Below are 19,893 nucleotides of genomic sequence, written 5' to 3'. Positions count from 1 at the left end.
CATTTTTGGATAGAGCAATATGGCTGCACATATATTACGAAAATACAAAAGATGGCATTTATCCATGCAAAAGAAAAGGACACTAGAAGAACAGTCTACCTGTTGCTTATCCTATTACCAATCAATGCATGGTGAAAAACAATACTTACCCGGTTGAACTATAGTCTGCTCTTGTTGAAAGTTATGGCCACTCTTCCAGTCCCAAAACCACAGGCTTCCATTGTCCCCTGCTCAAAAAAAAATCAAATACTAGGAAGAATTTAACAGTATAAAAGCAGATTTGCTCATGAAATCTTACTGCCTATAACAAATAATATGAATGCTCTCTCCAAAGTGATTTGAAACTATGGGAAATAATGAGATGACAAAGGCAACAATCGTTTCACCAGAAGAAACCAAAACTTGCTGAAAGTTGTTCAAATACTGCTCTTCTACAAGTGGTAAAGAGACAAACATAAAGCAGAATATGATGCCTACAGCAAGTATAGAATGGTGAACTAAATAATGCAAATACACTGTTCTGAACAACTGAATGATGCCCAAATCATAAATTCGGGCAATAATTATTTTATATACATTTATAAAACATATAAAAATTATTATATTAATGAAACATTTTTATCAATGCAAATTTGATCTTCCATGCTTCTAATATAAATATTTAACGACAGTAATAGTCAGGTTTCTTTTTTTCATCATGTGATAGTCAGGTTTCACAAGTTTTTCATTGTAGGGAGGTCCCTAGAGATAAAATCAAATTAATAGAATACACCAAATTTTACAATGCATACCTCCAGTTGCCATGACACCATCCTCATTTACAGCCATAGAATTTATGATAGTTTTCTGCTGAGACCTAACAATAATAGACATGAGAAGTGTCAGTCCAGAGAAACTACAATGCCAAATAATGAAGTGATATTCCACACAAGAACATAAGCATCATGGCAGCATTTAAAGCTCTACTCATTCAGGAACCACCATTGTATTCTTTAGTTGGTAAACCTTTTTGCATTTCTCTTGGGTAAAATTAATAAAAAGTCAAGGAGGGAGTCAATGAGTTCCCTTTGCAGTTTGCACATTGCACAGAACGACTGAAGGTCCAGAGACACTATGACTAAAATTAAAAGCATCACTAATCAGCATAATAACAAGGGTTTAGCTTCCTTGAGAGGCCAAATTTGTTTCCCATCTAAACTAACTGATTATTTGTTTCACCTCTGTTGATTTTTAATTGAAAATAACAAGGAGAAAATAGTTTTTTATCCACCAAAAGACACAACCCACTACCTTGTACTTTTTGACCAAACAGTGTAAAGCCATTGAGGTTAAAACCAAACTTTTTAACAGGCTATGTATCTTTCAAAGAGATTCCGTTCCAGCATCTGGGGGTATTATAAATACTGTACTTTAGTTCAATCTAGAGATCGTACATCATGTATGTCCCCTGAACCCCACTTCCTAGTTATGTAGCAAGGAGAAAGTCTCACCAGAAATCAGCGTTACACTGCAACAACAAAAAACGATATGTGCAAACAACGATTTCCTTTTTGAATGTTTTCAGTCCTGCACCGTATGCTGCTTCGTGGTTTTATCCAAACTCAAGTAAGTATAACAGACTTGTTCAGTCGGGTTTTGAGTAATTGATAAGAATTGTTAGTCTAGATCATACTATCTGAAAAAACCACACAAATGCCTCTGTACATTTTTGCTAAGCAAATTTTTAGTAAACTGAAACTAAAAGGATTAATCTAGATCTTACTATCCAGTGAACACCACACAGATACATGGCACATTAGACTCCAAATTGTAGCAGAAAATACACACCAAATTGTAGTAGAAATTACACATGGATATTCAAATTCATTACTTATCAGATAGGTGATAAAAATCATCTAAAATTACAAAGATAATAAAGAAATAATCACAACAGCACATATATAGATCACTTAATTGCAATGTTGTACAAAAGGCAAGGTTTCTTGGCTTTGTGGTACACAACCCTATGTTTATTGATATTGAAAAAAACATTTCCACCTAACAACATACTATACACATTTTGAAATTTGAATATCAATCGAGTAGCAATTAGCATATATAGTGTGATGTCCCAAGTTAGGATGTGATCAAAAAAACATATAACACAAACACAAACACAAATATAAGAGACTGACAGCATGTTGTGGAGGAATTCTCCTTTGGGAAGGCTAAACTTCTTTATGTTGTCCGCTGATGCTGATGCAAATGATTTCCTGTAAATGAAATGTTATTGCAAAGGTCTAAAACATCATAGATGATATGGAACTGAACACAGGTAAAAAACTAACTCCTTTGGATGCAATGCCATAGCCCGAACAGACTTCTTATGGTGTGTAAGAGTACACATAGTCCTCCCTGCACAAAGAACGAACTGAATTGGAAAAGCAAACAGGAAAACATTCACTTTTTTTTAAAAAAAAATTGATAGATAACTTACCAGCAACAAGATCCCAGAGTTTGATAGTTGTATCATGTGAGCCAGTTACAACTTGAGGATCCTGAGACATAAGGAATATAAATGTATCCGAGAGTAGGTATTATGATAGGGAAATACAATTTAGAGTAGAGTAAATTACAGAAAACTATAAGCACTTGCACTTTTTTAAAAAATATTACAACTTTGTGCAGTGAAAAACATAGCGAATAGTTGTAGTTTTGTGCAGAAGTCATAGTTTTGTATTACTAGGGGCACAAATAGTTGTAGTTCTGTGAAACTGGTCCTTTGTAGTTTACTTATAGGTGAGTGCTCATAGTTGTAATTTTGTTAAAAGTACTCCAAAATTTATGATACGCACAAAATACACAACCTATAACGTGTCAAGATCATTTGTTCACTGTTGCCAATCAGACATGAGTAAAACTAAAATGTGATACAGATATCAGAGCCCTTAACCTATAATTCTGCAAAGAAGAAATTTCAAGAGTGTTTTACACATGATCAGATGAAGAGAATACTGTGTAGCGGAAGAAAATATTTCAGATGAGTTACAAGAATGTGAAATGTCGAAATTGTTTCCTTACCGTTGGGCGTGCAAACACTGAACAGACAGTGTTATCGTGACCTGTCAAAGCAGAAACATGCGCTTTCGTCCGGATGTCCCACACCTGTATATGAAGGTAAGTAAATCAGATAAATCATAAAGCACTGTATGCTGCTAGACCTTTTTCACAACGTGCAATCGTTAGAGATTATTTCATACCCTGCAAACTGAATCTCGACCGCCAGTCAGTAATATATCAATAGTTGGATGGAGAGCGAGGCAGTAAACACCGCTCAGATGCCCATGGTAAGACCTAATAACCTTGAACATAGAATATGGACAAGATGTCAACAGATGTTTATATGCAATATAAATTACAATAAGAGGTAAAACTAACCTTGTTTTGTTCAAGGTCCCAACATTTTACTTGTTTGTCATCACCAGCAGAAAATAAATAAGTATGCCGTTGGCTGACAGCAAGTCCTACATCAAACGTGAATTACATCCACCATCAATCACTAAATTTCAAACTGGGATAGTATTGGAGAGAATATTTTTTGTATTCCTCCAACCCTAGAAGGGTAGGTATATATAATACCTACACATGAGCCTCTAGATGGGCCTCTATACACATGGGCTCAATATACTCCAACAGATAGGAAAATGGTACTGTAAGGATGTTGAGAAATCCTGGCTAACCAAAACCAAGAGAAACTTACCACGAACTTGTTCAATATGACCAGTCAGAGTAAGCTTCAGTGTTCCTGATGCAAGATCCCATATCTACAGCATGACATTAGTTGGAGGAAGAATGAACAAACTCATGTTGGTTGATGGCTTAATGTAAGAGCGAATTAGGTCTTGCAAGAAGCTGGAGAAAATGCTGAGATGTAACATAAATATCATTTGAATCGCAAGGCGTTCCTAGGACAGTTAAAAGTGTTGATAACAAATTATGTTATTGCACTAGACGAAGTGGTAGTTTATAAATACACACTAGTTTCTAGTTTCCCAGGAGTAGGCACAAAAAGCACTACAAAGCAGCTTTAGTTGCAGACAGTTTTTGGATCCGGTTTCACGCTTTAAACACCCACCAACTTGTCATCTATTCATATAGCCATTAGAAATAGTTACAAATATTCCAAAATGATCCTAAAATTCTGAAACACTTTTGAAAATCTGTAAATTGACAGTTTTTCACTTCTTTCAATCTCCACAAAGATCTGGTTACTGTATGATCTAGCTTCGTACAAATGCATCCACAACATGGTACTCACAACTAGAATCCTACTTGATGCAGCAAGTTTCCATAATAGCATCGAAAGCATGATATGCAGATAGCCAAATAGAATAGTATAAGAAAAAAGGTGTGCTTCAGATAGTGGACGTCACCTTTATTGTCCTATCAGCTGAACCTGTACAGAACCACTCATTGCCCGGATCAAACGCTATAGAACGCACCCAACCCAAGTGACCACTGATGACCTGTATATATTTGCAGGAACCATTGATATTAGTTTGAGAATGAGAAATGAAAACCATGTTTTAGGAAGCAAAGAACATGGAAAGTGAAAGCTTTTGCCCGTCGCCCTGTGTTAGTGGTTTAGGCTGTCAATAGTAGAACATGAATTCACAAAGATGGAACCTATTACCTATGTCACTAACGAGGTGGAATCAAATTCCCAGAAACCATTCACAAATGTGCCAAACTTATTAGGTAACAAACTATTGAAGGTTGCGGTTGAAATGTTGAATGGAAGATGAATATACCCGATAGTTCTTCCAAGGAGCATGCCACACAGGCCGTGGCCATCTACTTGGTATCCTTTCCATCAGTGCCGATGTAGAAAATCTGTAGGATGTATCAAGAAATCAGCAATTCACAAGTGACTGCTAAGTTGTAAAATGCATCAAAAAGTAATGATTGAGAAGTGAACAGATATCTAGGGGAATTTGCTTGTTTCTTGAGAGCCTATAAAGCATTTTTGGATAGAGCAATATGGCTGCACATATATTACGAAAATACAAAAGATGGCATTTATCCATGCAAAAGAAAAGGACACTAGAAGAACAGTAAGATGGTTACACTGGATCTCGAAGTTTGCCTAGCAACTAATAAACAGAAAACAATTATTCACTGTTAATGCAACCAGTGCAATACCATAAACAATACTCATGTCATGCTACATGGTACAAGGGCAATAGCTATTGAAACAAAGACAGGTGAACAAACCTGTCAGATGATCCAGGAATTGACAAAGTTGTATTTTTGCCAGGAATTGTAGATTCACTGAACATAGTTCAATCAGAGAAGTTAGTTAAGGGGAAAACATTAGGGTGTTAAACTAGTTTAACAACAAGCAAGGCAACATGAATGCACTTACGGTGCTTTTGGTAGCATAAGAGGTGCAGGGACAATGGCATTACTAGTGCCTTCTCTGTGAGCATCTTTTGTATCTTGTGTGCCTGAAAAGATAATTGCAAGCTCAGATAAAAGCTTCTAACAGGAGACCGCAGTTTGCCGAAGGGTTTGATTTTTCAGCTCCAATTATCAGAATGGATCACAATTCCAAAGGTGCTACAAAAAATATTAAAACGCTGAGTTCACCAGGGAGCGATTCATCACGTTCACAATGTTAAAAATACTGAATTTTAGGCAGACGCTAGAAATTTCAGCACCAAGAAAGCAGTTTGCTCCTGTCCTAATATATTATTGCAGTTTAGTCCTGTCCTGATATAAAGTGAATGAATGCTATATAGGACAGTGGAACTTTTAGTTCATAAGGTGTTTGTGGAAGATGAACTGCACGACTAGGAATCATCTACTTGGACAGACAATCTAGACAATATCAGTTTCTCCAATGGAAATATGAGGTGAAACTTGTAGTACTTGATCAATATACATTCAGATGTGCTCCGGAGACATATTGCCAGCAGGACTAAGATCTTATGAAAAGCAAACTAACATTTTTTTTTTTGAAAATGCAATAATAACCGGCCTCTGCGAGAAAAGCAAAACAAACTACATCTGAAAAATGAAGATTACTTGTGGCAGGCTATTCAGAAGGAAATCCGAAAGGTTTTTTATGATTTCCTTTGTGATACATAGAAGGAGCAGGGACAAATGCAATGATTTGTTTTAATTAAACAGCCGGATTCCCCTGGTCCATACCAGTTCAGTTCTTCTTCGTGTTCGATACAGAGAAGGAGCAGGGGGAAAAGTTTACACCAGATGGGTTTAGCTGACGTAAATGGAACCCTTTAGGAGACATTGCAATAGAATGAGAATTGAGGTACTGCTTCAAACCCCATCAATGTTCTGTGTAAGACACTTTTTTCCCCTGCAGCAGTGACTGTGTTTGCTGAATGAGGGTATCAGACCATCAGTGCTATCAAACCACAAAAGATGACTGCCTAAGGAACTCAATACTAGTAAACTCGTTTTGGTGGTAGTTCAGTATCATCTAAGGTTGCTCACTTTTGTTTTGGGTAATTTAAGCAGGGCATGTAGCCTGTCTTTTGCTACTAATGAGTTATGCAGATTGCAGTCATATACCTGCAAACTACATTTTTCACAAGATATGCCCTGATTCCTGTATTCCCTCTATTCCGAAATGTAAGGCGTTTTTAGTTTTGTCCTAGTCCTAAGTCAAACTTCTCTAATTTTGACCAAGTTTATAGAAAAATGCGCCAATATCAGCAACATCAAATTAGTTTCATTAAAGTCACCATGAATGTCATGATAGTGCATTTATTTGATATTGTCGATGTTAATATAAGTTTCTATAAATTTGGTCAAAATTAGAGAAGAGGTGGTACGTTGTAAACAACTTTACAATCAATCAATTGTGCCAGCTCTAGAAAACTACGGAAAAATCACGAAACCACAAAAGTTCCAAAAGACCTAAAAATAGTTCTTCGAGGAGCAAAAGGTCAATTTTTTTTGTCATAACATGAAAGAAGAAAAGAGCGAAGCTAACCTGGCAACGCAAGCGCTGTAGACGGCGCCGAAGTCCCCTTGCCCTGCCCGCGCCCCTGCTCAGCAGGCGGATCCTTCACCGCCCCGTACTCGGCCCTCACCTTGCACCCGGTGCGAATCCTCTTGCTGCCCCCCACCCGAGCAGCAATGAGACCAAGAGAACACGCGGTGTTAGGGTTCCGTCCGCGCTAGGGTTCTGCGGCTGCCAAGGAAGAAGAGAAGGGAATGGGGCGAGCTAGGTTTTTACCTCTCGGCGTCGGGCGCGAAGAGGAGGGATTGGGCGGGGGCGAAGAGGTCCAGCGAGCGCTTCAGCGACTTCAGGCTCAGCTTCTTCAGCGACTGCGGCTCGACCGGCAATCCATCCGCCGCCATCGCCGCCGGCATACTCCACTCCCCCCGCTCCCTTCGCACCTCGAGTCGGCGGCTCGTCTTGTCCCCCTCCGGTCCCACCTGCCAGATCCTCGCGGCAGCGCGTGGGCCCGGTCGAGTTTTTTCCGGCCCATGGATTACAAGCCCAGCGAATGACTCGGCCCATCGGGCGTCTCCTCTCCAGAGTCCTAACCCTTCTCCCTCCAGCCCCAGTCAGTCACCACGCTCCGTTCGTTGCCTCGCCGCCGCCGTCTGCTGCTGCGTCCCCGGCCCTCCGGCAGAGCGGCTCTTGCTCTCTTCACCACAGGTAGGTAGGCCGGCTTTCTCCTATGCGTTTTCCTACTTTACTTCTCGTTTGATCCGACTCTGTAGTTTACGGGTTGGATCTAAGACTTGGGTGAAATGGTCGGTTGTGGTTGGGTTGAGATGGAGTGATTATGAGGCCATGGATGTGCGGGGAAGGATCCTGTTGTTATCTTGTGCTGTGGACGAGTGCTGAGGTTCACTAGGTTGGCTCCGAGGGCTCCTCCTGGTTCAAGTCCTGAGGCTCTGGACCCTACGGTTCGATTGTGCAAAGTTCCGTCTGAATGTTATCCTCGCAAATTGCTCTGTAGCTACTATTGTCGGTCAGGATTTTACAACCTTTCTTGTTGTCCCCCTTTCTCTTAGTTGTTTTGTGCAGCTTCTATAGAAAATTTGGGAGACGCTCGTTGTTAGGCCGCCCTCCTTTTGCTCAAAATCAGATCCTCGTTTGGTCTGTTCTTGTAGTCTGCATATCCCTGCAGCAATGTGGAGTTGGCAACTGGTCTTCTGCAGGCCATATGGTCCATTCGAGGCCACACCAAAGGTTGATTGAACTGGCATTTTGTGGGAATCTCGGTCTTCTCCTAGGCTGATGCACTAAGCTTCACTGTGCTAAGTTATAAATTACTGTTAAGTTAGTATCTCAGCAGTATACCGTGTCAGTTGAGTAATTGAGTAGTCGTATCAGGGTGGATTGTTGATTTATTTGTTCAAAGCAGAATGGCTTCTATATTGATCGGGTTGGTTAGCATACCTATATAAGCAAGACTACTAGAAAGATTACTAGCATGACACCAGATTACTGCCTGCTGCCCAGGCAACTGAGAATTGGTTTGCACTCCCTTGTCTGACCATCGGCTCCTCATTGCTGAAAAAATAAAATGTATGGCAAATAATAGTTCTTTTCTTCTTGTTAATGTGCAGCAGGGAAACCGGTGACCATGGTGATCCCTCCACCAGAAAGGGCAGCTAGAGTCACCCGCTTTCTGAAGCCCTACCTGTTGAGGATGCATTTCTCAAACAAGTATGTATCCGCTCAGGTCATCCATACCCCAACATCGACTGTCGCATGTTCAGCAAGCTCGCAGGAGAAGCTTCTGAGACCAAACATGGAATCGACCCGTGATGTTTCAGCTGCGGCGAAGATTGGAAAGTTGCTTGGTGAGCGCCTTCTGCTCAAGGGAATACCTGCAGTGTCCATCCATATGAAGAGAGAACAGAAGTACCATGGGAAAGTCAAGGCTGTAATAGATTCTGTTAGAGAAGCTGGAGTCAAATTGTTGTGATTGTTATGTTGAAATTATTGATCTCATTTAGCATTTGACGCTCATTGAGCTGTGTTTCTAAAGTTTGCTATTTTGTAATATGGTGCTAAGTGGGACATTTCTAAGTCAATAAAAGGACTTTTGTATTGCTGAATGTCTTTTTTGGTTCTGAATGGACAGGAAATGTTGTACATCTCAGTCCGTAGATTCTTGTTGCTGCTTATTTTTAGGCAATCGTGTATCGTATGACATGGAAATTGTTATATTTGTTTTGCATATAAAGTTTCATGACATCATGCGAGAAGAAATTGCATGCTGTATTTGCTGTACATCATAGATTTAGCATGCTGCCTTCACCTGGCCGGTCTTATCAGAAAAGGACAGTTCCCACATGGCAGAGGTTGCCTGTTTGGGCTCCGTTTGGTACCCTAGCCAATTTGCGTTACAAAGAAAATAATGCATGCATAAAGTACTAAACAACATTTATTTATAAAATATTTTTACAGATGGTGCAACTTTGCGTGACGAATCTAATGAGCCTATCATTGGCTACAGTAACGCTATAATAACTATCCTCTAATTGTGCGGTCAAATGCCTCATTATATTCGTGTCGCGAAGTAGCGTAGGGGTTGTGGAGTTAGTTTTATAAACTATCTTTATTTATTACTCGTAATTAATGGTTAAAGTTGGCTACACCTAGCACTACTATACCAAATAGGGCCCTTGATGCCGTTTGGTTGGGCCAAATTAGGCCGTATAGATTAAGCGAAGCAGAGTAAGATCACATTTTAAGAGCCATTATACACATACAGATACAGAAGAGCATTACAATGGCAAGTAGTTATGTGTTTCTCTATTGCATGAGCTCCTAGTACAATCTATGCCTTCACGGCCTTTGCCCCCGATCCCGGTCGAGCAACCCCCGGAGCACGACGAGCTTCTTGTATTCCTTGGAATCCACGTTAGCCACCGCCTCCTCGCCGCCGTCGCTCCCGGCCGCCCGCGCCTCCCGCCGCCGGAGGAGCCTGGACAGCGCGGCGAGCCACGCGCACGCGCAGGCCACGGCCCAAACGCGCCCGCCGAGCAGCCCCGCCATGGACACCGCGGCCACCACGGACAGCCCCACCACGGGGCCGAACGCGCCCACGCCGGCTGACACCGCCTTCGCGCAGGGCCCGCGCGCGGGCGCTTCCTCGCCTTTGCCGGATCCTCCGCTGTCGCTCGGCCTCGGCCCGGTGCGCGCCCGCGCTCGCGGCTCGGCGGGCGCGCCGCGGGGTCGTTCCGCGCGGCGCGAGCGGCTGCCGACGGTGGCTTGGGTCCGCGACGACGGGGCCGCAGGCGCTTCGGACGGTGGCCGCGGCGGCGGCCGCTGCTCCGTGTGCTCTAGCTGCCGCTGCTCGTCGTGGGTGCTGCTGCTGCTGCCGCTGTCCAAGGCGTTATGCTGTGATAGGGATTCGATCAGGAAGCAGACCGTTACCATTGGACGACAACAAAAAAAATAGTGAAATCGAGAAACGTTCTAACTCTCCGAATGGATTTCGAGAAATAATAAAATACCTTACATATACTAGAGCATTAGAGCAAGTTTGCAACACGAATTGGTACAAAACACGAGGGTCATGTCACGTATCGCGCACGTGTTCCAGTGTTCTGCTACTGCCGAGCTCTTGGACTCACCTTGCGTCGTCCAGGCGCGCGCGCCGGCGCCACGAACAAGAAGCAGCACCGGGACTCACTGTCGCCGGCGCCGCGCCTCATCGCGTCACTACCAGACGTCCCCGGCACCGGGTCCCCGTCCACGGATACGTTGCGCTTCCTCCGCCGCACCCACCCCTCCGGCGGCGGCATCGTCCCCTCGTCCGCCAGCGCCTCCTCGCCGCGCTCGCGACGGCGGCTGCCGAACCCGAAGCAGAACACGGCGCCCCAGCCGGCGGCGAGCTTCCGCTGTCCGCGCCGCCGCCGCCCGCTCGCCACCGAGGCGGCTGCCAGAGCGACGTCCTCCTCCTCCGCCGCCGCCGCCGGGGCCATCATGCGCCGATGCACGCGCCGGCGTGCAAGAAGCCAGCAACTGGCTGCCAGCAGCCGCCTAATCCTAGACTTCCCCGAGACGAAAAGACAAGAATGATTAGTTTTTAATGGCCTCGGGCGAACCAGACATGGTTTGCGCCGCTAGCCATCGGATTAGCTGAGGGAATCCGTGTGGCTGGCGCCGAAGCAACGAGCGGAATTATACGGTCAAGTACGGCAGTGCCGGCGAAGTCTTCGGTTACGCGGCTCATGACTTGCACAGCACGATCAGGGGTCAGGAGGAAGTAGCTGGGGCTGGGGGCGAGGGGCGGCCTATAAAAAATTGACACCTGGACAAGGCCCACTACTTGCCATGAGGGAGGAAAAAAGAACTAGAGTTTAGCAGGAGTGTTTGTGTTTGTTAAATTGTGATCACGGCTGGTGACATTCAAGGCTACGAAAGTACGTAGTACTTCACTACTACGACAATGCTAGATTCCACGGTTCTCTCTAGAAGCAAATACTACGTCTATTGCGTAGTCATGTGTGCGGCTGGGTTATTTACTTTTGTGGATCTCTTGTTACTATACTCCTTGGAGGCTTATCCTTTTTACCAATGGACCCTCCCACGTCGCCAGCTAGCTAATTTGAGAGAGAGAGAGAGTAATTGACACTCTTTCTCCCGTTAGGCTGTGTTTAGTTCGCGAAAAAATTTGAATTTTAGTATTATAGTATATTTTGTTGTTATTTTATAATTAATATCAAATCAAGAACTAATTTGGATTAAAAGATCCATCTGATATGAAACAATTATACTGTGTAACGGGCACTGTAGGAATTTTTTTGGGAAACTAAACAGGACCTTAGTTATTTCATGTTAGAAATCCAGCATCCGTCTCCTCTGCCCGAGCTTAGCTACCACTGCGTCACCACCTTGGCCATTGCTCATGCACGAGTGAAAAGTGAAAGAGTAATCTTATAAATTACGCCACCACTCGCCAGCTGATTTTGGAATTGCAATTCGATAACGTAAATTACGCCATATTTGGATCAGCTACAGATCATTAAAAAGTTCTAGACAACCTAATAGACTCTATATAATCTTATAGCTGGCCTCACCAAGCTATTTTCAGCTAATAGACTTTGCACGATCAGATCAACAATAATAAATCTGATTATCTAAGGACGGATCTTAGCTATCCACTCCACACTGTTCACGCGTTCTAAGTATCGGTTGAATACTTGAATGGCACATATAGCTTATATATACATGTTGCATGCCATCCTCAGCCATCAGAAAACGGCGACACGGTCATCCAAAATTTCTTCTTCTCATCAGATTCAGGACACGCTCCCATGGGAACAGGGGCGGAGCAAGGATTGAAACATAGAGGGGGCTAATTTACTAATGCTGATAATTAGAAGAGGCCACATCTTATTAATAAGCAATATTAACAATGAAATTAGAAGGTTTATGTGTAGTTACACCAACATTAACATTAGGGGCCATGGCCCAAACCCGCCCCTGTCTCCGCCCCTGCATGGAAATTCACTCCCGTGTGTCGCTTTCCGTTGTGCTTTTCCTCCGCAGTCCACACCCTTCGGTGACCGTTTTCCGTGCGACGCGAGAGCCTTTGATTCTCGATCGGACGGGCGAGGCGCTGCGCGTTGACTGGCTCGTCGGGTGAGTTGACTCGCACGGCCGGAACTACCTGGCCGCCCCGCTTGTTTCGCTCTAGCCGGAAACTCCGAGCCCAACTCCGGAGGTCGAAATGGCGGCGGCGGCGGCGAAGCCCGTGGCGGTGCGGCGCGCGGAGGAGCTGGTGGGGAGGGAGATGGCCGGGCGCGACGCGTCCCACGACGCCGCGCACGCGCTCCGGGTCCGCGACCTCGCGCTCTCGCTCGCCGCCGAGGAGGGCCTCTCCGCCCCCGCCCTCCTCCTCACCTTAACCACCAACCGCTCGCCTCTCCATCGCCTCTTCTTCGTTGCTCGGCCCCATCCGCGACTATCTTCCCCGTGATTTCCATTCGATTTGCTGACGCGCGTGCCCGTTTGATTGCCGCAGGTGGAACTGTCCGCTCTCCTGCACGACGTTGGTAACTCCTCAGTCCTCACCCCCACCCCCACCCGCAAATATCCTCTCTCGATTTCATTTGCTTTAACTCTCCATTCGAATGTGATCAATTTTTTCCTTCTCTTTTCTTATGCAGGAGATTACAAGTACACCAAGTAAGGGGGGATTCTACTGTCTTGTTGATTTTGCTCCTTAGATTTTAAGAAAGTGAAAGGGAGTTGAGTTAGAGATAATAGCTGAAAGCCTGAAATCCCTTGTGCTGTGGCGATTATGCATTAGTGATAGAATTTTGACTGTTTTTAATAATGGAGTTTAATTCCGGCATGTGAATTTGATTGCATAAATGGATACTGGATAGGAACAATGTGGAGGATATGAGTGTCGTCGAGATGTTTCTTGAAGAGGTAGGATTGGAGGAAGGGCAGAAGGATGAAATAGTGTCAATTATTAAGGGGATGGGTGAGTTATTGTCCTACTGACTTGTTTGCATTTATGCATCTGTACTTCATATTTCTTCATCGGTACAACTCATATGGGACACAATCTAGGCCTTGTTTAGTTGCCTTCAAAATTCCAAAACTTTACAAGATTCCCCATCACATCAAATGTTTCAACGCATGCATGAAGTATTAAATGTAGTTAAACAAAATAACTAATTACACAGTTTGTCTATAATTTGCGAGACGAATCTTTTGAGCCTAATTAACCCATGACTTATTCCTCTTTCATTTTGCGTGTGCGCATTTTATTATGATCTCACATCTCAGCTTGTTTCTCTTCATGCACTTGTTTGTTCTCCTCTATGGTAGTCTGCAGCAGAGCATTTTAATTCATGCTTAGTGAGACATTCTTGATATTACTGTTGCGAAAATTTCTGTTAACCCTTTCATAAAACTGCAGGATTCAAAAATGAAGTTTCAAAGAAGTCTATTGCTGATCCCACTCTTGAGTTTGCAATTGTACAAGATGCAGATCGCCTGGATGCAATTGGTGCAATTGGTAAGTACTGCTTAAGCGGAGTTTTAAATTCTACTCTGTATAATGCAATACAGGTTAGCAAACTCTACATCAACAGCAACAAAGCATTTTAGTCCCAAGCTAGTTGGGGTAGGCTAGAGCCATAATCCAACATGAGCCACCAGCATAAAAGGAAACAAAAGAGAAAAAGGATGCATATATAATGAGGATATGGAGAGGAAACCCAAGTGTTAGCAAACTCTACAACCTAGATATACATAACTTTTTCCCCAAGGGGTGGCATTTTTCTATTTATTTGAGCTCTGCTAGAATAGATGCATCGAACGTTTCCCTCTCCATTAATTTACCAAATTGACTGTTGTGGGAGAACACCATAAGTTGTGGCAGAGCCAGGCCACCAGGGTCCTGGCTGCCCGTGCTGCAGCCCTGGTTATTGGCCTAAAAATATGTGGAAGCTTACTTGGTTTTGTGTAGAAACATCTTTTTTTGAGACCAAGAGCTAGAAACATCTTGACTCAGTAGGGATTATAGGCACATTTGAAGCTTTGAACTGGTTCAGCCCAGGGTCCAAACCATTCCTGGCTCCACACCAGAATACCATTACTCGTGCATCTAAAGGCATTGCAAACCAGTAGTATAGCTTTCTGACACCTACTTGCAGTTGCAGAATCACTCTAACCTCTCTTAAGAGCTGTCATACAAACTGTTTTCATTCTGAAATTCACTTGAACAGTTGTTCAAATAGTATTTGTTTATAACTTACTGTAGCTATTCGCCTAACTGATATGCAATGGTATGCTAATTGCAATATTAGCATACCATTGCATATCAGACTATTGTTACTGTTAGCATACAGGTGCGAGGTACATATTACATTTGATGTGCTAACTAAAACGGAAGAAAAAAAGAGAACAAAGATAGAACATATGATATTATACTAGTTTTCATGGTTGTAGTTGTACATTTTCATTTTGGAATGTGGATCCCGTTACGTGGCTTTTCACAGTTTTACCAGAAATGCTTACACGTCTGGACAAAGAAGACTAAAGATGCTCATATGTTTTGTCTACCTTTTTAGTTTCATATAAGAATTCCATGTTTTGATCTTCTTAAGTGATACCTGCAGGTATTGCAAGATGCTTTACGTATGGTGGGAGCAAGAACAGCGCATTGCATGATCCTAGAATACTTCCGCGTGATAACTTGTCAAAGGAAAAGTGCATGTCCAAGGAAGAGAAACAGACATCGATTAATCATTTTCATGAGAAGCTTTTTAAATTGAAGGACATGATGAAGACAGAGGTAATGGTTGGGCTTTGTTATAAAAGTCTTCTTACTGCTGCATATCTGTCTTGTATAAAAATTCAGGAAGAAAGCATTATCTCTACACCTACTGAATCTAGTAAGAGCTGTAAAGTGATGTTAGGTCTAGTTTGCCTTGTTTTTCCTCTTCTTTTATGGAAATTATTTTGCTTCATTTATGCAGTGTGTATGAAAAATTGATTTGCTTAGTCTCAATTCATTATGGACTGATGTATGATTAACAGCCACGTGTTATTTGTTCCCAAATTCATTTTTTTAATGCACGTGCCATGGTATCAGCAATAGTTTACACTCGTTCTATTACTCTCTTATTTGCTCCACATGCTGAAACATAGTTTCACTCTGTGAGTAGGCTGGCAAAAGAAGAGCAGAGAAAAGGCACAAGTTCATGGAGGACTTTGTGGCTGAATTCTATGAAGAGTGGAGTGGCAGGGCTTGAAGTTGAACAACCAAGTTTAGATTCGTTGTGAGAGAGTGCAGTTGGCCAACCATATCTCAACAACTCGTGATGATGTCCATCTACCTGGGCTATTCTCTGCTGTTGAAAGCCTATAAGAGTTGCTGAACAAAATGATACGCCTCTGTGATTAGCAGTCAACCTATCTGTCTGGAGTCCGTAGATGGCGTTGGTCTGCCAAGTACACAAATCGGGCACGTAGAGTAGTAATAGTACTGAGTCAGTTGGTTTGGAGCAAATGTATTCAAAGAGATGCCATGCATCTTGCTGCTATTTGTACTGAAACGATACTGCTAAAATAAACCTGTTACATCATCTGGAGCTTCAGCGTTTTGCCATCATCACACATATACATATACAAAAGTTCTGTACTCCCGGTACTTGTCTACACTACATGTAAACGGTAAGATCCATTACTTAATAATAAAAGTAGCACTACAAAAGAGACGAAACAGAATGAAAACAGAGGGCATCTTTTCACACAGAACCATCATCCACTTCCTCTCACAAAGTTGCGCAACTTGCAGACCACATCAGCATCTGCAAAGCAAAGCTCCGAATTAACGGTGTCAAGCTCAGAGCCCGCTGCTGGCCTTGTCCCTCTTGGCCAGCGTCACCTTGAGCCCGTGCTTCATGTACATGGTGAGCGCCATCTTGGGCGCGACGGGGTGGCCCTCGACGACGCGGACGCGGTAGCGGCGGAGGATGGACGCGGCGGCGAACTTCATCTGGTAGTAGGCGAAGTCCTTGCCGAGGCAGAGGCGCGGCCCGCCGTTGAAGGCGGTGAACTTGTAGGCGGACTCGCCGGCGAAGCGGCCGTCCCGGAGCCAGCGCTCCGGCCTGTACTCCCGGCAGTCGTCGCCCCAGATGCTCTCCATCCGGCCCATGGTGTACATGGCGTAGATCACCTTGGTGCCCTTCCTCAGCACCGTCCCGTCCGGGAACACCTCGTCCTCCACCACCTGCAGTACGTGCGCGGGCGTGCACACGCGGTTCGCAGATCGTGATCAGTACTGGAATTAGCAGCTGCGATTAAGTGATAAAGATGATCCCAAAGTCTCATTTGCACAAGAAATCAAGCTCTTCTTGATTTGGTTATCGGTGCGGGGTTTTGCAGGCCAAGGTTGAAATAAAAGAAAGGGACCGGAAACTTCTGTGACAAGGCTGGCTGCTTGTGGGCCCATAGTAGCTTGCCACCGAACAGTGACTTGTTTTCGCTCGATCACCTAGTCCAGAGGAGGTGATGGTGAGCTGATCTGGTGCACAAGTCAGCGACCTGTGCTCTCAGACTACTGTTTTCAAGATAGGATATGATCGATCGAGTAGCTAAACTAAGGACGGGTAGTACGTGCAACTACTAAGCTACTGCTTGGGTTGGCCCGATCGGCACGCGTCTCTATCAGACGCCGCATAAGATACCCAAAAAAAAGAAAGAAGAAGGAAAAACAGGAGATGCAGGCAACATGTAGATGAACTACTTGCAACCTGTTAACTCCTGCAGCTTACGTTCTGTTCTCCCCGGCCCGTCCCCTTCTGTCCACAGTGCCCAACTCCCCATGGCCACGGGCCATGCCACATTATCAACTAGCAGTAGGTGCAATGCAGAATCAGCCCATCGCGTCAGGATTTAAGATGCCCAGCTTCCCAGCTGCTACTTTATGTTTCTGTCTCTCTGCAGAGAGAGTTCAGTGCTGCAGCAACACACTGGCATCTGCTAGTTTTGACTCCTTGTTTTCTACACTAATCTTGCAAGTCATGCAAATTGCATGCAGTTTCCGATAATAAGCATGGTAACCGTACCTCATGCGGATAGAGCCAGCTACTCACACACTTGGGGATGGACTCGACGCTACAAGGACGAGTTAGTTTCATTTCACCGAGCGGCTACGCGGAGTGCAACCCTAGCTCGATCTCAAATGTAAAGCGCGTGCGGTGTGCCCGTTTCATATGCGACACTTGTTTGTTGGAACTTAGGAATTTCACTCCAAGCGACTCAAATCCTATAGGATTGGAAGAAGCTCATGTGCATTTTAATCTAGAACCTGTCTAGACAAGCATTTCATTTGGAGATAAACTCTCGTATTTCAAAAAAAAGAGTAAAAGTAATCTACTATAGATACTAAAATGTTTGATTTAGGATAAATCTAATACGATATGTAAACAAAAACAGAGGGAGTAGCATTCTAGCACATTTATTTGGGGATCGACAAGTAGTTATATTCTTTTTTTAAAAGCAAATCAATATGAAATTGTGTGTTTGCGTACGTACCTCCTTGTGGTCGACGGGGACGGAGGGGTAGAGGCGGAGCGCCTCGGAGAGCGCGGCGTGGAGGTACTCCATCCGCTTCACCTCCTCCGGCTGGAACACGAGCTCCTCCTCGACCTCCCCGGCCTGCGCCTTCCGCGCCGCGACGATGCCCTCGATCTCCTCCAGGATCCTGTCCTCCACGGCGGGGTTCTTGCCGAGCAGCCAGAAGAACCACGCGAGCGCCACGGAGGAGGTGTCGCGGCCGGCCAGGATGAAGTTGACGCAGATGTCGCGGAGGAACTTGTCCGAGTAGGCGGGGCGGCTGTCCTCGCCGCGCATCTTGGTGAAGACGGTGAGGAGGTCCGACCTGCGCCCGGCGTCGCGGCCGGCGTCGCGAGCGAGCTCCTCCTTGCGCCTGCGGATGACGTCGTAGGCGAACTCGTCGACGCCGGCCAGGGAGCGCTGGAGCACGCGCTCGTTGCCGACGCCGAGCGCGCGCATGGCGCGCCACACCGCGGTGGGCGTGAGGAAGCGCACGATGGTGGCCTCGGTGGCGTCCTCGAAGGCGCGCGCGAAGGGGATCTCGGGGAGGCCCGGGCGGAGGCAGCCCGGGTCGACGCCGAAGGCGATCATGCAGACGTTGTCGAAGGTGAGGCGGAGGAGCACGTCCTGGAGGTCGAGGGCGGCGCCGGCGGCCTCGGCGGCGGCGAGCACGGGGAGCAGGCGGCGGTGCACGAGCTCGACGAGGGAGCTGGCGGTGAGCGCGCGGAACTCGGCGGAGTGGAACTCGAGGCTGGCCGCCTTGCGCTGCGCCCGCCACACCTCGTCGTCGGCGCCGAAGATGCCGTCGCCGAGGAGGTCCCGCACGGTGTCGCGGAAGTAGGGGCCCTTGGGGAAGCTCGCGAACCGGGTCTTGAGGAGGTGCTCCAGGTTGCGCGGGTCCGCGGTGACGACGCACTGGAGGTTGGTGAGCCAGGGCCCGCGGAACGTGAAGGTGCCGCCGCGCGCGCGGAGCACGCCCGTGATCCACTCGTACATGTCGCCGCGGAGGCCGAGGAGGAGCGACGGCAGCATGCCGACGAGCGGCCACGAGGGGAGGCCCTGCGCGCGCCGCTGCCGCAGCGAGTGGATGGCCACGAAGATGGACACGGCCACGAGGAGCTCCAGCGTCTGCACCTCCGGCAGCAGGCCGGCGAGCCCGCCGCCGACGCCGGCACCAGGCGCCGCCGTGGCGTTGCGCGAGGCGGCAGTGTCCATGGCGCCGCCGCTCCCGCTCATGGCGCGGTGGTGGCACGGAGGAGGCTGCTGGGGCGCGGGGAAATAAAGGTGGCGGCTCTCCTGCGTTGCGCGCTGTGCAAGGGAGGGAGGGAGGGAGTGTGCGAGCTTCTTCTGGCTGGGATGGATCCAATATATAGGTGGGATGCCATGCCGGTGTGGTTGCTTGGTGGCAACTTACGTTCGGGCCGTTTTGATTAGGTGAGCTGAAAGTCTGTGCGAGGACCAACTCGCTCTTTCCCGCCGCGACAGACAGCCTGATTTTGTCACGCGCGCGAGCTTAATCCCCACGCTAAGCCTGCTCGCGGAACCAGCTTAATCCGGTGCGCGCGTGCTGCTAGAGCGTCGCCTGATGTGGTGCTTAATTTGTGTCCGTACTTGCATTTGCATCATCCATCTATCCCATCGTACACGCGCGACAACTTTTCTGAAAGATCACCACCGTATTTGGTCGACAACCGGCAACCAACCAACCCCTGCAGATCGAGCAAGGCCTGTTCAGAGCACAAAGCATTCCGATGAATTTCCTACGAATTCAAATTTATGCTCTTCGAAAGGAAAAAAAAATACGATAATAACAAATTAAATATACC

At 45.8% G+C, this 19,893-nt stretch overlaps 4 protein-coding genes across 8 annotated transcripts; 2 read left to right on the top strand and 2 right to left on the bottom strand.

Annotated features, from left to right (window-relative positions):
• Positions 1-99: 99 nt before the first annotated feature.
• On the bottom strand, positions 100-7,445 carry LOC120650703 (protein pleiotropic regulatory locus 1-like). Its single transcript, XM_039927920.1, has 15 exons — positions 7,247-7,445; positions 7,001-7,125; positions 5,405-5,486; positions 5,254-5,310; positions 4,791-4,872; positions 4,413-4,505; positions 3,740-3,803; positions 3,418-3,503; positions 3,240-3,341; positions 3,061-3,144; positions 2,477-2,537; positions 2,328-2,394; positions 2,175-2,252; positions 792-856; positions 100-227 (listed from the first exon to the last, which is right to left on the bottom strand). The coding sequence occupies exons 1-15, from the start codon at positions 7,381-7,383 to the stop codon at positions 115-117; spliced, it is 1,296 nt and encodes a 431-aa protein (XP_039783854.1). The 5' UTR covers positions 7,384-7,445; the 3' UTR covers positions 100-114.
• Positions 7,446-7,524: 79 nt separating this feature from the next.
• LOC120650705 (50S ribosomal protein L18-like) lies at positions 7,525-9,090 on the top strand. 4 transcript variants are annotated; one of them, XM_039927926.1, is made up of 2 exons: positions 7,525-7,679; positions 8,596-9,090. In XM_039927926.1, exon 2 carries the CDS (start codon positions 8,613-8,615, stop codon positions 8,955-8,957), a length of 345 nt encoding a protein of 114 aa, XP_039783860.1. In that variant the 5' UTR covers positions 7,525-7,679; positions 8,596-8,612; the 3' UTR covers positions 8,958-9,090. The 4 variants fall into 4 exon arrangements, with proteins under 4 accessions (XP_039783860.1, XP_039783856.1, XP_039783857.1 ...); XM_039927922.1 differs by having other exon boundaries at positions 7,553-7,679; positions 8,599-9,090; XM_039927923.1 differs by having other exon boundaries at positions 7,597-7,675; positions 8,599-9,090.
• Positions 9,091-12,679: 3,589 nt separating this feature from the next.
• On the top strand, positions 12,680-16,092 carry LOC120650702 (uncharacterized protein YpgQ-like). Of its 2 annotated transcripts, none has more exons than XM_039927918.1 (7): positions 12,680-12,890; positions 13,011-13,041; positions 13,156-13,174; positions 13,378-13,478; positions 13,920-14,018; positions 15,124-15,299; positions 15,673-16,092. In XM_039927918.1, the coding sequence occupies exons 1-7, from the start codon at positions 12,717-12,719 to the stop codon at positions 15,757-15,759; spliced, it is 687 nt and encodes a 228-aa protein (XP_039783852.1). In that variant the 5' UTR covers positions 12,680-12,716; the 3' UTR covers positions 15,760-16,092. The 2 variants fall into 2 exon arrangements, with proteins under 2 accessions (XP_039783852.1, XP_039783853.1); XM_039927919.1 differs by having other exon boundaries at positions 12,687-12,824.
• LOC120650701 (cytochrome P450 86B1-like) lies at positions 16,017-19,406 on the bottom strand. Its single transcript, XM_039927917.1, has 2 exons — positions 18,047-19,406; positions 16,017-16,739 (listed from the first exon to the last, which is right to left on the bottom strand). The coding sequence occupies exons 1-2, from the start codon at positions 19,301-19,303 to the stop codon at positions 16,353-16,355; spliced, it is 1,644 nt and encodes a 547-aa protein (XP_039783851.1). The 5' UTR covers positions 19,304-19,406; the 3' UTR covers positions 16,017-16,352.
• Positions 19,407-19,893: the final 487 nt, after the last annotated feature.

Source organism: Panicum virgatum, chromosome 9K, assembly GCF_016808335.1.
Source record: "Panicum virgatum strain AP13 chromosome 9K, P.virgatum_v5, whole genome shotgun sequence".
Taxonomy (NCBI): domain Eukaryota; kingdom Viridiplantae; phylum Streptophyta; class Magnoliopsida; order Poales; family Poaceae; genus Panicum; species Panicum virgatum.
This window is presented reverse-complemented; position numbering and strand designations above follow the sequence as displayed.